Here is a 16,086-nt window from a genome sequence, read left to right as displayed (position 1 = left end):
ATTGTTTATTTTTTTATCTATGAAGCTATAAGGGATTGTTTTTTGTGGGATTTGCAAAAATTTCATCCAGTTCAGAATGGTTTCTTTTGCAAGGGTTTCCACAGTATCAAACATGCAGCAAAGAATCTGCAATTCTGGAGTCCTCAGTCTAAGAAATCCCTGCTTGCTAAATCCCCCCCTTTATTGACCTCTAGGGGAGAATGTTGTGGGCATGCTCTGTGACCAATGTAGAGAAGGGAAGGAGGTGGGCCATTACCTATTGCACAGTGGTTACTTTATAGTCTACTAGAGTTGATTTGAATAGTATTCCGAACATAGTTTCGAGTACCTCGCTCCCATAGGAATAAATGGGAGTGGGCGAACAGCAAGGGGTTAAGCGCCGGCTGCTCCCATTCATTCCTATGGAGCGAGGTATTCGAAACTGCAGTTTCCAATACTATTCGCTCATCTCTATTGTCTACATATAGATGTTACGTGTCATTGTAATCCTGCCTATGAGGATTATTACATGACTGCTGAGAAGTGATTAAAGGGACAAACAATAAATGAACCAATAAACATATAATTTGTAAAACACTTTTTTTTAATTAAAGATCTCAGATCTTGAATCCCCTCACAATGGTCATGTATTATGTATATCTTATACATGGTAAAGATTGACCCGTCACAGAATTTACACTGATCGTAGTTTGGTTGGTGGTCCGGCTTTTCATAAATAAAGGATAGGATATGATTATATTAAATAAACTTGCACAGTCTGAAGTAACGTCTCCCACTTTTCAAGTGTCAGGAAGATAAAGCGTCAAGTACAGAGGTAATGGCTGCAGAGCACAAGTCTGCATTAGAGTTCCCCTAACTTTCTCATGATGGCGCTATCAGGTGGAGCGTTGGTGAAAATACTTCCCACAACGACGTGCGTTCCCCAGACGTTATGACGGATCACTTTGCAGCAGCCCAGGTCCTCGACTCGGAATCCAAGATGTCGATAGCGTTCGTCGGTTTCGTAGAGGGAGTTATTTGTGTAAGGCCCGAAGTACTGAGAAAAACAAGAACAAGGAGAGAAATATAAAGCTAAAGAGACTTGCAAATTTTGTCAAGTTTATCCACCTTTCCCCTACACACTCAGCCTTGCTACGTCCAACCTTCCCCCACACACACACTCAGCTCTACTACTTCCGCTCCTTCCCCTCACACTTAGCAATGCTATCTCCATGCAGACCTGCAAAGTTTCTTCGATATGTGCAGCTATTGAACAAGGTCTGCCCAGGGGTGATCCATGGCTCTCTGCCGCCTGAGGCAGACGTCAGAAAGCCCCCCCCCCCCAGGAGGAGGGGGCGGAGCGAAGGGGGCAGGGCCAAGCGGAAGGGGACGGGGCCAAGCAGAGTGAGCGTCTTTAGCAGGCAGAGAGCAGGCAGGGAGAGCACCTGCTCTCTGCCTGAGCGTGAGGGGCGGCCTCTGGAGCAGCGCTGCTCCAGCGGTCTCCCCAATTCACCGCTCAGTGACGGTGACCCTAAGCCAGTCCAGGACAGCTTGTCCTGGACTGGCTTAGGTCAGCAAAAATGCCGCGGTCGCTTCAGGTCGCCTCATGGGAGGTGCGACGCTGGGTCTGCCCCTGCATGCGACTGATCACATGACATCAAAGGACTCATTGCAGTGCTGACAAAATACCAGCCACTAGTATGGTGGGCAGTTTGCAGTCCTGCAGCATGGAGAAGAAGTTTCTGAACTTGTCTTGTGACTCCCCAGGGGTCATACTGATGACCTGTGGATTATCAGTATGGAAAATCGATTTGCATCCGGACACCCCATTAAGACCCATACATGGCAGCAGGTGTGGTTTTCAGGACGGGCCGAGCCCAGATAATCTGAGCCTCCAGAACTGTATACGTAACCCTGACAATATTCTCTCCATGGGCATTCTCTCTTACCGCCAGTCCTGATGATGGGTCAATGAAGTCTGCCCAGTATCCCTCTGATCTCAGGGCATAGCAAATTTCCTTGGCACCATTAATAAACTAGAAAGAGGGGAAAAGAAAACAAAATCAATGAACCGTCATGACCCAAGAAGCATCAAAGCAAAGAAAAACTTTATTTAAAAAGGCCTATTCTCTCCGTATCGTCAGCATGACGCCGATGTCCTGACTACATAGGAAACGCCATGTAGAAAGCACAAAATAAATAATCACCCGGGATGGCAAGTTATGAACAATGAAGCCACCGGCAAGGTTATAACTAATCATACATGTAGTCAGACGTCAGCGCTGGAAACTTTCCCAGACTGTTGTTACGCTCGGAACGAGAGAGAAGATGATAAACTGCAACAGATTATCTCAAAGGGTCAGATGCGACTGAAGGGTCAGCGACACATCACTACCTATGTTACACCCTGCTCGTAAGGCGTCAGGCTCATCTCAGGGTTTGCTTCGCCATCTACAGGTCTTATACGTCTTCACGGTAGTAAACTATAAGCCGTCATTGTGAAGTCTGAGAAAACAAAGGTATGGTCACTTACCTGTCCTTTATTTGTTGTAAACTTAAATGTAAACTAGGAAGCATGGAAGGAACTAGGACGTCAGGAGCAGACTACAAAGGGTTTGTTTGTAGTCTGTTACAATGGAAACACAAATTTGCACAAGAGCTGTGCACACCCTGGCAGGTTTCCAATAAAGGGGCTTCCCAGGCAGACATGATGGAGTTGTCAGACCCATGTAGTACATTATCTTCCTCCCTCACCAAATTTGCAAATTCAGCAGCTGCTAACGCCACAACCGTGATAGGTGACTGTAGCATAGTCCATAAGGAGTCACGATTGGTCTAATATCCACCAATTTTATCACAACAGCACACAGATCTGCCATGGAAATGAACCAATTAGGTCCTGCCATGGCTATGAACCGATTAGGTCCTGCCATGGCTATGAACCGATTAGGTCCTGCCATGGCTATGAACCGATTAGGTCCTGCCATGGCTATGAACCAATTAGGTCCTGCCATGGCTATGAACCAATTAGGTCCTGCCATGGTTATGAACCGATTAGGTCCTGCCATGGCTATGAACCAATTAGGTCTTGCCATGGCTATGAACCGATTAGGTCCTGCCATGGCTATGAACCGATTAGGTCCTGCCATGGCTATGAACCGATTAGGTTCTGCCATGGCCATGAACCAATTAGGTCCTGCCATGGCTATGAACCGATTAGGTCCTGCCATGGCTATGAACCGATTAGGTCCTGCCATGGCTATGAACCGATTAGGTCCTGCCATGGCTATGAACCGATTAGGTCCTGCCATGGCTATGAACCGATTAGATCCTGCCATGGCTATGAACCGATTAGATCCTGCCATGGCTATGAACCGATTAGGTCCTGCCATGAATATGAACCGATTAGGTCCTGCCATGAATATGAACCGATTAGGTCCTGCCATGGCTATGAACCGATTAGGTCCTGCCATGGCTATGAACCGATTAGGTCCTGCCATGGCTATGAACCGATTAGGTCCTGCCATGAATATGAACCGATTAGGTCCTGCCATGAATATGAACCTATTATGTCCTGCCATGGATTTGATCCTATTAGTTCCTGCAAGTGCTCTTAGGGTGGTTCCTCTCAATGAAGGAATGTTGGAGAAGGTCAATGAAGAGAGCACTTTAGGATGAAGGACCACCCTCAGAGCACTTGCAGCCCTGGATTAAATGCTTGTCTCTTACAATCATGCTGGTACTAACATTACAAAAGTTCTCCAATTTCCTTACCTGGGGTCAGGCTCACATAGTGGAAAGCAAAGAGGAATTTGATGCAGTTTTCTATCTCAGATTCCTGTTCAAATTCCATTCTGGTGCCTCCCATGGTGCAAAGCTGAAGCAGGACTTTGACTTTCCCCCATGGGTTTACCTGCTGATTAGGCTCAGACACAATGCAGCTAAATAAGTCTGCGCCTTATGCCACATATTCATATTCGGTGGCTGAATCTGTGGCAAGATTGAGCAGGGCGCTTCTTTTTTGGAGCAATGTGCAGCTGATTTTGAGGTGCAAATTCAGTCACATGAACATACCCCAAGCAGTTTTACAAGGTCAAAGCTGCTGACATTCCCTTTAAGGGGTCAATAAAGAATGGTGTTCAGGAGAATAATGACCGCTGCTGCCCTCATGTGTTATTTTGCAGTCACTCTCCAGATCGGTGTCGACAGGCTCTTAATAATCACATCTACTCATGTGATGCAAGGGCAGCAGGTCCGGCGCCATTGTAACGTAGCCTCATTATTTAGTAAAGCCGCTGCTCTGGGAAAGCTCGCCGCCGAGGTTACAGCTAACAAGCAGACACCATCATGGCCGCTAGATTAGAGTTGACAGGGAGGTGATGAGCTGAGAAATATGACAATTAACGCATAATTAGACCACATTACAACAGCAAAATGCAACAGACTGGAACAAGCCCCCGAGACAAGTCGCCACAGAAACAAAAGGGGGGCTTCATCCAAGGACTTCATCTTCAGGCCGACGATGCTGCAAATTGTTCTCTAATAGCTCAGAGCACGAGATGTCCCGGGCAGAGGAATGGGTGAACACTAATACACTATAGAAGCGGCGCCGCCATCATAGTATAAAGTGTAGTGTGAACAGAACCATCAGATGGATAGTGCACACATCTGTATAAGACTTTGCTACAGGTTAGAATAGTAGGATATAGTATATGTGTCCTGTCAGGTACCCCTCCAGACCCTGGGGCAGGGTTTGTTCACTCAGGTTTAGTCAACGGGGTGTGCACATTGTAGAGAGATTGTCAGTGCATGCGTTAAAGGGTTTTCAGATTTTAAAGGGGTTTTCCCCATGAATATATAAAAATTTGTAGGGAAAATGAAGAGTTAAATATTTTTGCAAATATAAATAATTAGAAATTTTGCAGAATTTTAAAGATTTTCCTGACTATCTTCGTTATGACTTAGAGAGTCTGTTGTCTTCATAGGCTGCCGATGAATACAGGAACTTTCTATGGTCTTGGAGTTTTCAGAAACCCAGCCATGATGTCTTTATTGTGGACAAGTTATCAAGAGAGACACTACATGTATGAGAAGAAAACCTGACCACAATAAGGACATCATGGCTGGTTATCAGGAGGACACTACATGTATGAGAAGATAACCTGACCACAATAAGGACATCATGGCTGGTTATCAGGAGGACACTACATGTATGAGAAGATAACCTGACCACAATAAGGACATCATGGCCTGTTATCAGGAGGACACTACATGTATGAGAAGATAACCTGACCACAATAAGGACATCATGGCTGGTTATCAGGAGGACACTACATGTATGAGAAGATAACCCGACCACAATAAGGACATCATGGCTGGTTATCAGGAGGACACTACATGTATGAGAAGATAACCCAACCACAATAAGGACATCATGGCTGGTTATCAGGAGGACACTACATGTATGAGAAGATAACCTGACCACAATAAGGACATCATGGCTGGTTATCAGGAGGACACCACATGTATGAGAAGATAAACCCGACCACAATAAGGACATCATGGCTGGTTATTAGGAGGACACTACATGTATGAGAAGATAACCCGACCACAATAAGGACATCATGGCTGGTTACGCTAGGTTCACACTAGCGCCCGGAGTCCGTTCTCAGCTTCACGTGTTCTGCATACAGCAGACCGAAAGCTGTCAGACCGGGTCTGGCTGTGTGCGCCGGTGAGTGTTTTATGCGCTCCGCCGGGAAACCGTTTTTTTTTTAAATTGGACACAGTACTGCATGTCCGACTCTGTGTCAGATTGAAAAAAAACAAAACAAACAAAAAAAAAAAACGGTTTTGCGGCGGAGAGCATAAAACACTCACCAGCGCTCACGGCCGGAGATCTTTCAAACCCATTCAAATTAATGGGTTTGAAAGAGTCCTGCAGGTTTCTGTCTCCTGCTCAGTTTTGTGCAGGAAACGGAAACCTGCATGAACAGAAATCGGGCACAGATGTGAACGAGCCCTGATCAGGAGAACACTACATGTATGAGAAGATAACCTGACCACAATAAGGACATCATGGCTGGTTATCAGGAGGACACTACATGTATGAGAAGATAACCCGACCACAATAAGGACATCATGGCTGGTTATCAGGAGGACACTACATGTATGAGAAGATAACCCGACCACAATAAGGACATCATGGCTGGTTATCAGGAGGACACTACATGTATGAGAAGATAACCCGACCACAATAAGGACATCATGGCTGGTTATCAGGAGGACACTACATGTATGAGAAGATAACCCGACCACAATAAGGACATCATGGCTGGTTATCAGGAGGACACTACATGTATGAGAAGATAACCTGACCACAATAAAGACATCATGGCTGGTTATCAGGAGGACACTACATGTATGAGAAGATAACCCGACCACAATAAGGACATCATGGCTGGTTATCAGGAGGACACTACATGTATGAGAAGATAACCCGACCACAATAAGGACATCATGGCTGGTTATCAGGAGGACACTACATGTATGAGAAGATAACCCGACCACAATAAGGACATCATGGCTGGTTATCAGGAGGACACTACATGTATGAGAAGATAACCCGACCACAATAAGGACATCATGGCTGGTTATCAGGAGGACACTACATGTATGAGACAATAACCCGGTTTGTATTGGTATGTCAGATAGTACTTTTTATCTTGGTAAATATATATTAACTCATGGAAGGGAAGGGGACGTGTATTTTTGCCAACCTTTTTTGAACTGTATTTGATGTGTGGTACAGCACAAATAATACGCTAACTTTATTTATTTTTGCTTCTATTAATCACAAAATTCAATTAAAGAGGACCTTTCATTAGATTGGGCACAGGCAGTTTTATATACTGTCGGAAAGCTGACAGTGCGCTGAATTCACACAGCTCGTCCATAGATGAGTGTTATCAGGAGAGGGAGGGGGCGTTCCTCCCCGCTCACACTGTACAGCGCGATAGGCGCTGCTGGGCAGAAGGGCGTCCCTGGCTAAGTGTCAGAAACGCCCTTCTGACTGTAAAGCGCTACTTTACCGGGACCGATAGCGCTTTACACCGGGCAGAGATCGGGAAAGCCGACAGTGCCCTGAATTCAGCGCACTGTCAGCTTTCCAACAGTATATAAAACTGCCTGTGCCCGATCTGATGAAAGGTCCTCTTTAAGTATTAACAAGACTACCTGAAACCAGAGTATCCTATAAGAAACCCGTACCTTCTCCATCAGCAGTTCCCGCTCAGTCTCCACCTCTGCACTCCACATGGTCATGTCATTGTCTGTTTTCTGTGTCACTGTTAGAACCATTAAGTTGTGACCAGGAACTTCAGGGAACATGGATATAAAATCTGTAATATGTAAAAGAAGCCAGAATATAAAGAATGAAGAATTATAATACGGAAGTAGATAAGCGGAAAATCAGATACCACCACATAAATATAAATGAATGGAGAAAACCGACATGATCACACAACACAACAAAATCAGGTCTGGTGTCTGGGTTGACATTCGGTTTTGGGTATTTTTCGGTTAATTGCTCAGCCCTATTGTATAGCATCATTGATATATCTTATATATACCCCTATGACACATAACTACATGGAATACATAAAGATTATAAACACAATTTGATTTGATATACATTATGCAAACTCTATGGGTCAACCAGTGTGTAGGTCCCCATTCCACCACTAGAGGGAACCATTTACTAAATTAAACCCTCACTTGTGCAGACAATTAATGATGCTTAATTAAAGGTGTTGACCTACAAAGAAAACAAATCCGCCATCACCTTTTTTTTGACCACTAAAACCAATATCGATCACGAGAACGGGGATCTGAATAAGCTGTGTTTGAATAGAGCGGTAGCTCATGTGTGCTGTCACTCCATTCAACACTATGGGATCAATAAATGTAGCTGAGGGCTGTAATTTGGGTGAATTTTTATATCAGATCTCTAATAACATGAATCTCCTGGATACTGCTATATTAGTCTGCTGATATGGCAGCTATAACAAGTAATAATCATCTTTAGCCTGTAGAATGAAGTCACGCGTCCTCCATATGCTGGAAATAAGACGCCGCTGCGTCCTATGTGCATGAGGAGATCAGTAGAAGAAAAGCTAATGTAAATCACTTCTACATAGGTGACGGAGCGCTAAACTATTTAAAGGGGTTATCCAGTTTTATTGTCCTATTACCGGTATATTAGTTTTGTGTAGATCCAACATACATGACCTAGGGCAGCTTCCCTAACAGTAAAGTTTATATATCATGAGCCGCTCTGCTCACTTGCTGTAAAGGTGGGTGCAGGTATTGCAGAGCCGTCTCAGACTTCAACAAGACAGATCTGCAATACCAAAACCTGCCTCTAGTTTGTATGGTGAGTGAGCAAGGCGACTTCCGATTGTAAACATTTCCAGGCATCGCGTTGTCTTAGTACAGCTGATCTGCGGGGTCCCTGTAGATCTAATACTGAAAGCCCTAAGGTTTATCCATCCACAATATAAACCGAATAACCCCTTTAATTTGTATAACCCCCTCCCCCCTTATATTAACCCAGAGGTATACAAGCGCACGGTGACGCCTCCTTGTACTTGAATGGAATCAGTTCTTAGACGGATGTTACAATCTGTGTAATAAATTGTGATAGTCTGGCCACCGTCCACATGGCAGGAACTAGGAATTTTATCCTTATCGGCTAAGTAACATTTTATGTCTTGTTATCGGAAATTATGGCAGAATTGGATTGGAATAGTTGTTTTATCTTCTGACTTTTAAAGTAAAAAGCGCGCTTTCGTACTGCAAGCAATTGACAAGATGAAACTGCAGCGGATCCTCCTTATAGAATACAGTAGAATAGAAAGGATGGAGGTTACCAAAGAGGTCCCACAAAACCACTTTCATCACCTTTCCATAAGAATAGGTCGCTAGCTTATGATAGGGGAGGGGCCGCCCCTACAGACAGACCCTTCCTCTATTTTTCATACCTTTTTTCAGGAGTTCTGGACACGACTGCATGGCACATTCTACTTTGGCATTTTCAAAGTACGTCCCCACACCGTTCACCTCCTGCTGCTGAGCGGAGGCTTCATTTCCCTAAAAACAAACAAACAAAAAAAATTATTCAATGTTTTGGACATATTTCTCAACACTAAGACAAGTATTTAGCAAGGGGCATAAACATGACCTATGAAGGGAGGGGGGAGGGGACAACGTACCTATCTGCGGTAGCATGTGACGCTGGGTTCACACCTGCGTTTGGGGTCTCCGTTCTATGGTTTCCGTCTTCTGCATGGCAGAAGACGGAAACCATAGACCGGGTCCGGCCGTGCGCGGCGGTGAGCGTTTTAGGCTCTCCGCCACGAAACCGGATTTTTTTATCCGGACACAGAGTACTGCATGTCCGACTCTGTGTCCGGATTATAAAACCCGGTTTCGCGGCGGAGAGCGCAAAACGCTCACTGCCGCGCACGGCCGGACAGCTTTCTCACCCATTCAAATGAATGGGTGAGAAAGTCTCCTGCAGGTTTCCGTCTCCTGCCTGTGTTTTAGGCAGGAAACGGAAACCTAAGTACGGAGACCAGGCCGCAGATGTGAACGAGCCCTGATAGTGTTGTAACAGCAGGTGAGGCTTCATTCAGACCACCCTGAGAGTTGCCATTTTTTGGACTATATTATCACACCCAGGCATCTGAATTGGGCCTCACATTCCCTGACATACAACACTGGATAGCAATAGTCAGATATGTTGGTCATTAGTTACAATACAAAAAAATCTAAGTATGTGTACTGTGTGGTATATCCTTTTTTTTTAATTTTTTTATTTTTAAATGTACCGTATATACTCGAGTATAAGCCGACCTGAATATAAGCCGACCCTCCTAATTTTACCGCTAAAAACTGGGAAAACTTATTGACTCGAGCATAAGCCGAGGGGGGAAATGCAGCAGCTACTGGAAAATTTCACAAATTAAAATGGTCGGAGTTTTTGGGTGCAGTAGATGCCGGGTGCTGGGGAGGGGGTGTTTTGGTTGTCTGTCTGCCCCTTCCCTGAGCTTGAGGACTGTTTTTTTCTTCCCCCACTTGGAATTCAGCCTGGCTGAATATAGGGGATCTGCAGTGCTCCTATTAACCCCTTCCTGACAGAATATGAGCACTGCAGATCCCCTATATTCAGTAGACCGGGCACTTTCAGACACAGGGATACCTAATGTGTATGTGTGTCACAGTCATTTTCTACTTTTGTATGTATTGTAGGGAAAGGAGTGGTTTACAACTTTTTTTTAATTTTTTTTTTTAAAGCTTCTTTTTTGTCCCGCTATTTTATGGGAGATTCTATACATTGATATTGCGGCTGATCATAGCCCCCCCCCCCCCCTCCTAAAAAAAACCCCAAAAAAACAAAACAAAAAAAAAAAACCCACATTTTTTTTTTTGCTGACTCGAGTATAAGCCGAGGGGGGCTTTTTCAGCACAAAAACTGGGCTGAAAAATTCGGCTTATACTCGAGGGGGGGGAAAGGGGGGCTAATAAAATAGTTAAAAAAAAAAAAATATATTAAAAATATAATAAAAAATGAAATAAAAGTTCTAAATCCCTCCTTTCCCTATAATACATATAAAAGTAGAAAATCATATGTCAAACACATATACATTAGGTAGCTCTGTGTCTGAAAATGTCCGGTCTACTAATAGTTTTCCTGTATGGTGAACATCAAAATCAAAAGTGCCAAACCACCGGGTTTTTTTTCACCGTTTTGCCTCTGATTTAAATAAAAGGTGATCTAAGCAATAGACATTCCCCAAAATGGTATAACTAAAAAGTACATCTGGCCCCGCAAAAAAACGCCCTATACATGTGGCCTTAAAGCTGTTGCAAAACTACCATTTTTTGCTTCAAATTTTTTTTTTCCCTATTTTCCTCCTCTAAAACCTAGGTGCGTCTTATAGTCCAGTGCGTATATAGGAATGCTATAGAATATATACTTCTGGCTTTGGCTGAAAAAAAACGCAGAAAAACGTGAAACAAAAAAGCTGCGGTTCCACTATGCTAAGTGATATTGTATCTTTAGAACTCTACATAACTATGTGATTGTTGGGATCTCATCAATCCAACAAGACACAAAGGTCACAACAACTGGGTAAACGCTTTACTGTGCACAGCTCTGCTCCTAACCAGAATCCTTGCAGAGAAGTGCCAGGAGGAGCCTGAACAGTGCAAAGAAATACCCGGACCTCCTACCTAGTGTCGCTGGTCCTTTACCCAGGGATTGATGTGTGACCGATCTCACAACAACTGAATGTCCACATCAGCACTTAATATTGGGTGAAAACTCAAGTATATGAAGAGTGAAATATCCAAGAAAGTATTTTACAGAATTACTGAATCCTGCAAATATAGTTTAAAGGGGTTGTCCAGAATTTGATGGTAATTGATACTGATGCGCTATCCACAGGATAAGCCGTCAGTATCACATCGGTCAGGGTCTGACACCAGGACCCCACTCTGATCAGGAGTTTCAGATGCTGGAAGCTATATGCTAGGTATACAGCCAGAAGCAGCCACTGTTCCAGGTGCAATCACTGCAGTGCACCATACACAGCGTACGCTCCATACAGTGTAGTGAGGACACCTGGAACCACAGCCCCGCTCACATTCACTTGAATAGGAGCAGGGCTGCTTCTGGCCTAATATGTGGCTTCCAGTGTCCGAAAAACCTGACTGGGATGTGGTCTGGTTGTTCGACCCCCACTGATCTGATATTGATGACTTAGTCTGTGGATAGGTCATCAGTATCAAATACCTTACGGTTCTGGACAACCCCATTAATATACACTTGACAGTTTATGACGTCATTGCTGGATTTGGTGCTTTACCTGAAATTCGTTGACAAACTGTGCCATGACAAACTCGTGTCTTTCGCTGGCGGCAGGTTCACACAGGAGATCTGGTAAATTTTTTTGGACTTGAACTTTCTTCTGATTGCTTATTCCATTCACATGGGCATCAAAGCCAACATTTCCCGGGAGCTGAAATCGCTGGTCTTGGGGACCAAAAGGTCCCATTACTTCATCAGGCCAAACTGTTCGGGGTACTGGGGAGAGAAGAAAAAAAAAGCTCAATAGTCTATAACAATATAACTATATTCCACACCTAAAGGCATACAAAAACAGGCAACAACCAAATAAAGTCAGCCAGGTCTGGCCTGACAGTCTCTGTATCTTCCAGTGATGGAGTTCTGACATGAACATGGCTATAGCAGTCAGGGGTCCATGTTATTTTAGACCATTTTTTGCAAAAAAATTTAATAGGCTGGACAACTCCTGACAAACCACAACTCCTACAATGTCATGCACCAAAGCTTTACAGAATTTCAGTAGCCATCTGTAGCACATTCAATGGCACTATGGATATAACTAGAATACAAGCCATGATACTGCTCAGAACCATGAGCACCACCACATTATCGCATTAGTACACAGGTGTCATGGCGGCTTACGTATGTCAGGTGGTGTGGCAGCAATGTAAGGTTCATCAGAGCCTGAAGATCCGGCCGTAGAAAACGCTCGGGTTCCTCTCACCCGTCTTAAGAGAGAGCAGAATCCAGGGAGATAGGTGACCAGTCTGGCTCTGCTACAAATGGCCTGGAAAACATAAATGGGTGGATTATTAGGAGCAGTTTTGTGGGGTTTCTGGACTATTTTAATTGCACAACATTTTCAGGATCTCTACATCATTGTACATGTAGTTTGTATGTTCTCCCGATGTTTGTGTGGGTTTCCTCTTGGTACTCTGGTTTTCTCCCACATGCCAAAGACATACTGATAGGGAAATTAGACTGAGCCCTATAGGGACAATGTTGACTATATCTGTTAATTTTTGCAGAATATGATGGAGTTATACAAGTAAGCTAAAGAAATAATAAAACGTAAATGTCACAGTGTACAGAGTGAACGTTTTGTGTATACCTTGTGCTATGAGGTCATAGTGGAAAATATCCCTGCACCATGAAGTCACTGTCTGCATTACTACTGTGTGCAAAGACCACCAGAATATTTCTATGCTTTTTAAGCTTAAGATGGTCCCGTTGCAAAGTTTTCAGCAGAGCCCATGGTCACTTGTTACACCCTAATAAAATGTTCCTCCAGTTCCACACCGCTTCTGGACCATATTGGGCCTGTGTATTTAAGCGTCATGTGACCGTGTCATCCAATCACTCTTGCAGAATATACAGGATCCCTTTACTATTAAATACACAGGCTTGGTAGAGTCCAGGGGCGGTGCAGGACAATAACAGACAGCAAGCATTACAAGGTTTTTGTGTGTTCCTATGTTTAGAATCTATAAGTGGTCATCAATGTGTTTTGTAACTATAACTCCCAACATGCTCAGAAAGTCACAAACCTGGGACTTATAGTTAACCAACAGCTTGACAGCCACAGGTTGCAGACTACTACTCCAAGGGTAGACGCCTCCTAAGCAGCAATCCTGCAAATGGTGAGGGTAACAGTAATATTCAGTTACTCACAGAAGCCATTCTATCAGATGTTTCCTTATGATTTTTCTTTACCTAAAGCAAAAAAAAAAAAAAATAAGATGTGAAATCTCCAGAAGATCTATCCAATCACAAGTCATGTGTTCTGTGGGCTACAACTTCATTCCTGGCCCAGAAGAATATATATAATACATAAAAGTGTGGAAACTGTGTTATAATTTGCCACTTGTATGTTCATATATCTATATAGGTCTGGAGCCTGAGGCTGCACTACCAATATCGGGTACAGTGCTGGTTCTGGGGAATGGCAGAGGCGATTCTATTACTTGTATAGGATCGGCGTTGCATAAACGTCCCATCCTGTAGCACAGGGGTAGTCCAGCTGCTGTGAAACTACAACTCCCAGCATGTTCCATTCACTTCCATGGGAGTTCCAAGAACAGCAGAGCAAGTATGCATGCTGGGAGTTGTAGTTTTGCAACAGCTGGAGAGCCGTACGATCCCTACCCCTGCTCTAGCAGCTTGCAGTACTCAGAGGCTGCTCCGGCAACTGATCTGCGTGGGGTCTGCGTGTCACATCACCAGAGATGACACAATCTGGGGCCCAAAACCCTTTTTGACAGGTGCTGTACCATTATGGCAGATGTTGCGTGCAAGACCCAACATGGCCCCCTCCACATTCACTTCAACAGGGAAGTCAAAGTACAGCGCTCAGCTATAAAGAGGAACAGAGTAAGGGCGACCATTTCCAACCAGCCATTCTGTACAAACTGTAGGCAAAACATCGTAGTTTTATTTGTCTTCATCGGTCAGCCCCCGCCAATCCGCAAATTACCCCCTAGCGGTAACGTGTTGTGGCCGAAATACCCCACGAGGCATCACAGGCCCTAGCAAATCCCATTAACACATTGCAAAAAAAAAACCTACAGCGGGAACGCTCCGATTTCCAAAACTGTTGCGTTTTTGGAAATCCCAACATGTCTATATCTATGGAAATGCCGGCGGCTTCCCCATAGGAATTATGGAAGGAACCTCTATGGACGTTCTGTGAAAAGCGCTGCGGGAAAAACCTCAATGCGTTTCCGTTGCGGTTTTCCCCGCCGTTCTTCTTCGCCGCAGCGCGTTACATGGGGCCTCAAGGTGACCGTCATGTTTTTAGTATTCTAATCTATAATAATTTTATTCAATAATATGGATGGAACCCCCTACAATATTAAAACGGCGACACAAGCGCTAATATGACGTCATATATTTCATAACAAGCTCCATGACACAGGAGTGTTGCATCATACACACTGGGCGCTCGGTAACTCTCACTATATACAGGGAAGGCTCCATGTCCGCTGGCCCCTGGTACGTCTGTGGCCCCTGAGCTCACGTACCTGCCCTCACAGCGCCCCCGGCCGGGTGTCAGTGGCCCCCCAGCAGTGTCCTCTGCTCAGCAGGGCTCCGTCCGCCACAGCTCTTCGCTCATTGGTCAGAAGATATCCGCCCCCCTTGTGGAACGTAACCTCCCGCCTGATTGGCTGAGAACCTGGAAGCTAGTGTCTGTAAAAGATTTGATTGGATGATAGCTTTGATCGACGCTTCAGTAAACCAATAGACGCTCAGAATGCGCTATCGCCAGGTATGTGACAAGTTTCACGTTACTAGTGATAACAAAGCTTTCCAGTAACAAATATGGCGGCGCCTCATGAAAGGCTTGCGTCTAGAATTCACTAGTGAGGTGACTAAAGTTGCTGGAGGGAGGACCTACTAGAATCAACTCCAATGTAGACTGTTCAGTACTGAAGTGACTAGAATGGAGTTGCTAATAGGAGCTGCCGCCAGAAACTCCAATCTAGTCACCTCACTACAGGAGCAGCTAAGATAGAGTGGAGTGTCTATAGGAAGGAGCCATAACTGGCCAAGACAGACATTGTATATGTATATGATTATCAATAAGAATACAGGAAATACACATTGCTGGACATAGATACATCCTGTGAAAGTTTGTGGGTTTGGATGTTTGTGTGTTTGGATGTTTGGATGTTTGTTCCTCAATCACGCAAAACCCGCTCGACCGATTTGGCTGAAAGTTTCCACAAACATAGTTAATACACCCGATTGTGCAATAGGCTACTTTTCGTCACAATAGCGCACATACGTTTGTGCCAGGACCCCCACAAAACCCAAACTCACCACCATCTCTGCAATCTCACACACTTTGGACCATAGCAAGCCCCAAAATTCCTATTGCCCTCTACAGCCTCGCCCCTAACCCCACACAATCTCATATACATATACTTTACCACTTTGCCCCTCACCTTAACGATACTCCAGGAGGTTCTCTTTAACGCTCCGGAGCAGCCATGTTTGCCGACCCCCACCGCTCTGACAATCCGCGACACCGCCCACCCATGTCAATACCCCTAGGAGGTCTAATAAATGCAAAAAAAAAAGTTTAAAAAAAAGTAAAAAAAATATAAAAACAAATAAAAAGGATTAAAAATTCAAATCACCCCCCTTTCCCTAGAACACATATAAAAGTAGTTAAAAACTGTGAAACACCTACATGT

The 16,086-nt window shown here is 44.4% G+C and overlaps 1 protein-coding gene across 1 annotated transcript; it reads right to left on the bottom strand.

Annotated features, from left to right (window-relative positions):
- Nucleotides 1-562: 562 nt before the first annotated feature.
- On the bottom strand, nt 563-15,006 carry MMADHC (metabolism of cobalamin associated D). Its single transcript, XM_075284512.1, has 8 exons — nt 14,911-15,006; nt 13,562-13,603; nt 12,533-12,677; nt 11,910-12,127; nt 9,021-9,129; nt 7,249-7,379; nt 1,929-2,015; nt 563-1,036 (listed from the first exon to the last, which is right to left on the bottom strand). Exons 2-8 carry the CDS (start codon nt 13,568-13,570, stop codon nt 842-844), a joined length of 894 nt encoding a protein of 297 aa, XP_075140613.1. The 5' UTR covers nt 13,571-13,603; nt 14,911-15,006; the 3' UTR covers nt 563-841.
- Nucleotides 15,007-16,086: the final 1,080 nt, after the last annotated feature.

Source organism: Leptodactylus fuscus, chromosome 8 (assembly GCF_031893055.1).
Source record: "Leptodactylus fuscus isolate aLepFus1 chromosome 8, aLepFus1.hap2, whole genome shotgun sequence".
In the NCBI taxonomy this organism is placed as follows: domain Eukaryota; kingdom Metazoa; phylum Chordata; class Amphibia; order Anura; family Leptodactylidae; genus Leptodactylus; species Leptodactylus fuscus.
This window is presented reverse-complemented; position numbering and strand designations above follow the sequence as displayed.

Coding starts and splice junctions, on each gene's coding strand:
- MMADHC (XM_075284512.1), bottom strand. Junction 12,128..12,532: donor TGCCACACCACCTGACATAC/GTAAGCCGCCAT, acceptor TTCTCTCCCCAG/TACCCCGAACAGTTTGGCCT. Junction 9,130..11,909: donor AGTTTGTCAACGAATTTCAG/GTAAAGCACCAA, acceptor GTTTGTTTTTAG/GGAAATGAAGCCTCCGCTCA.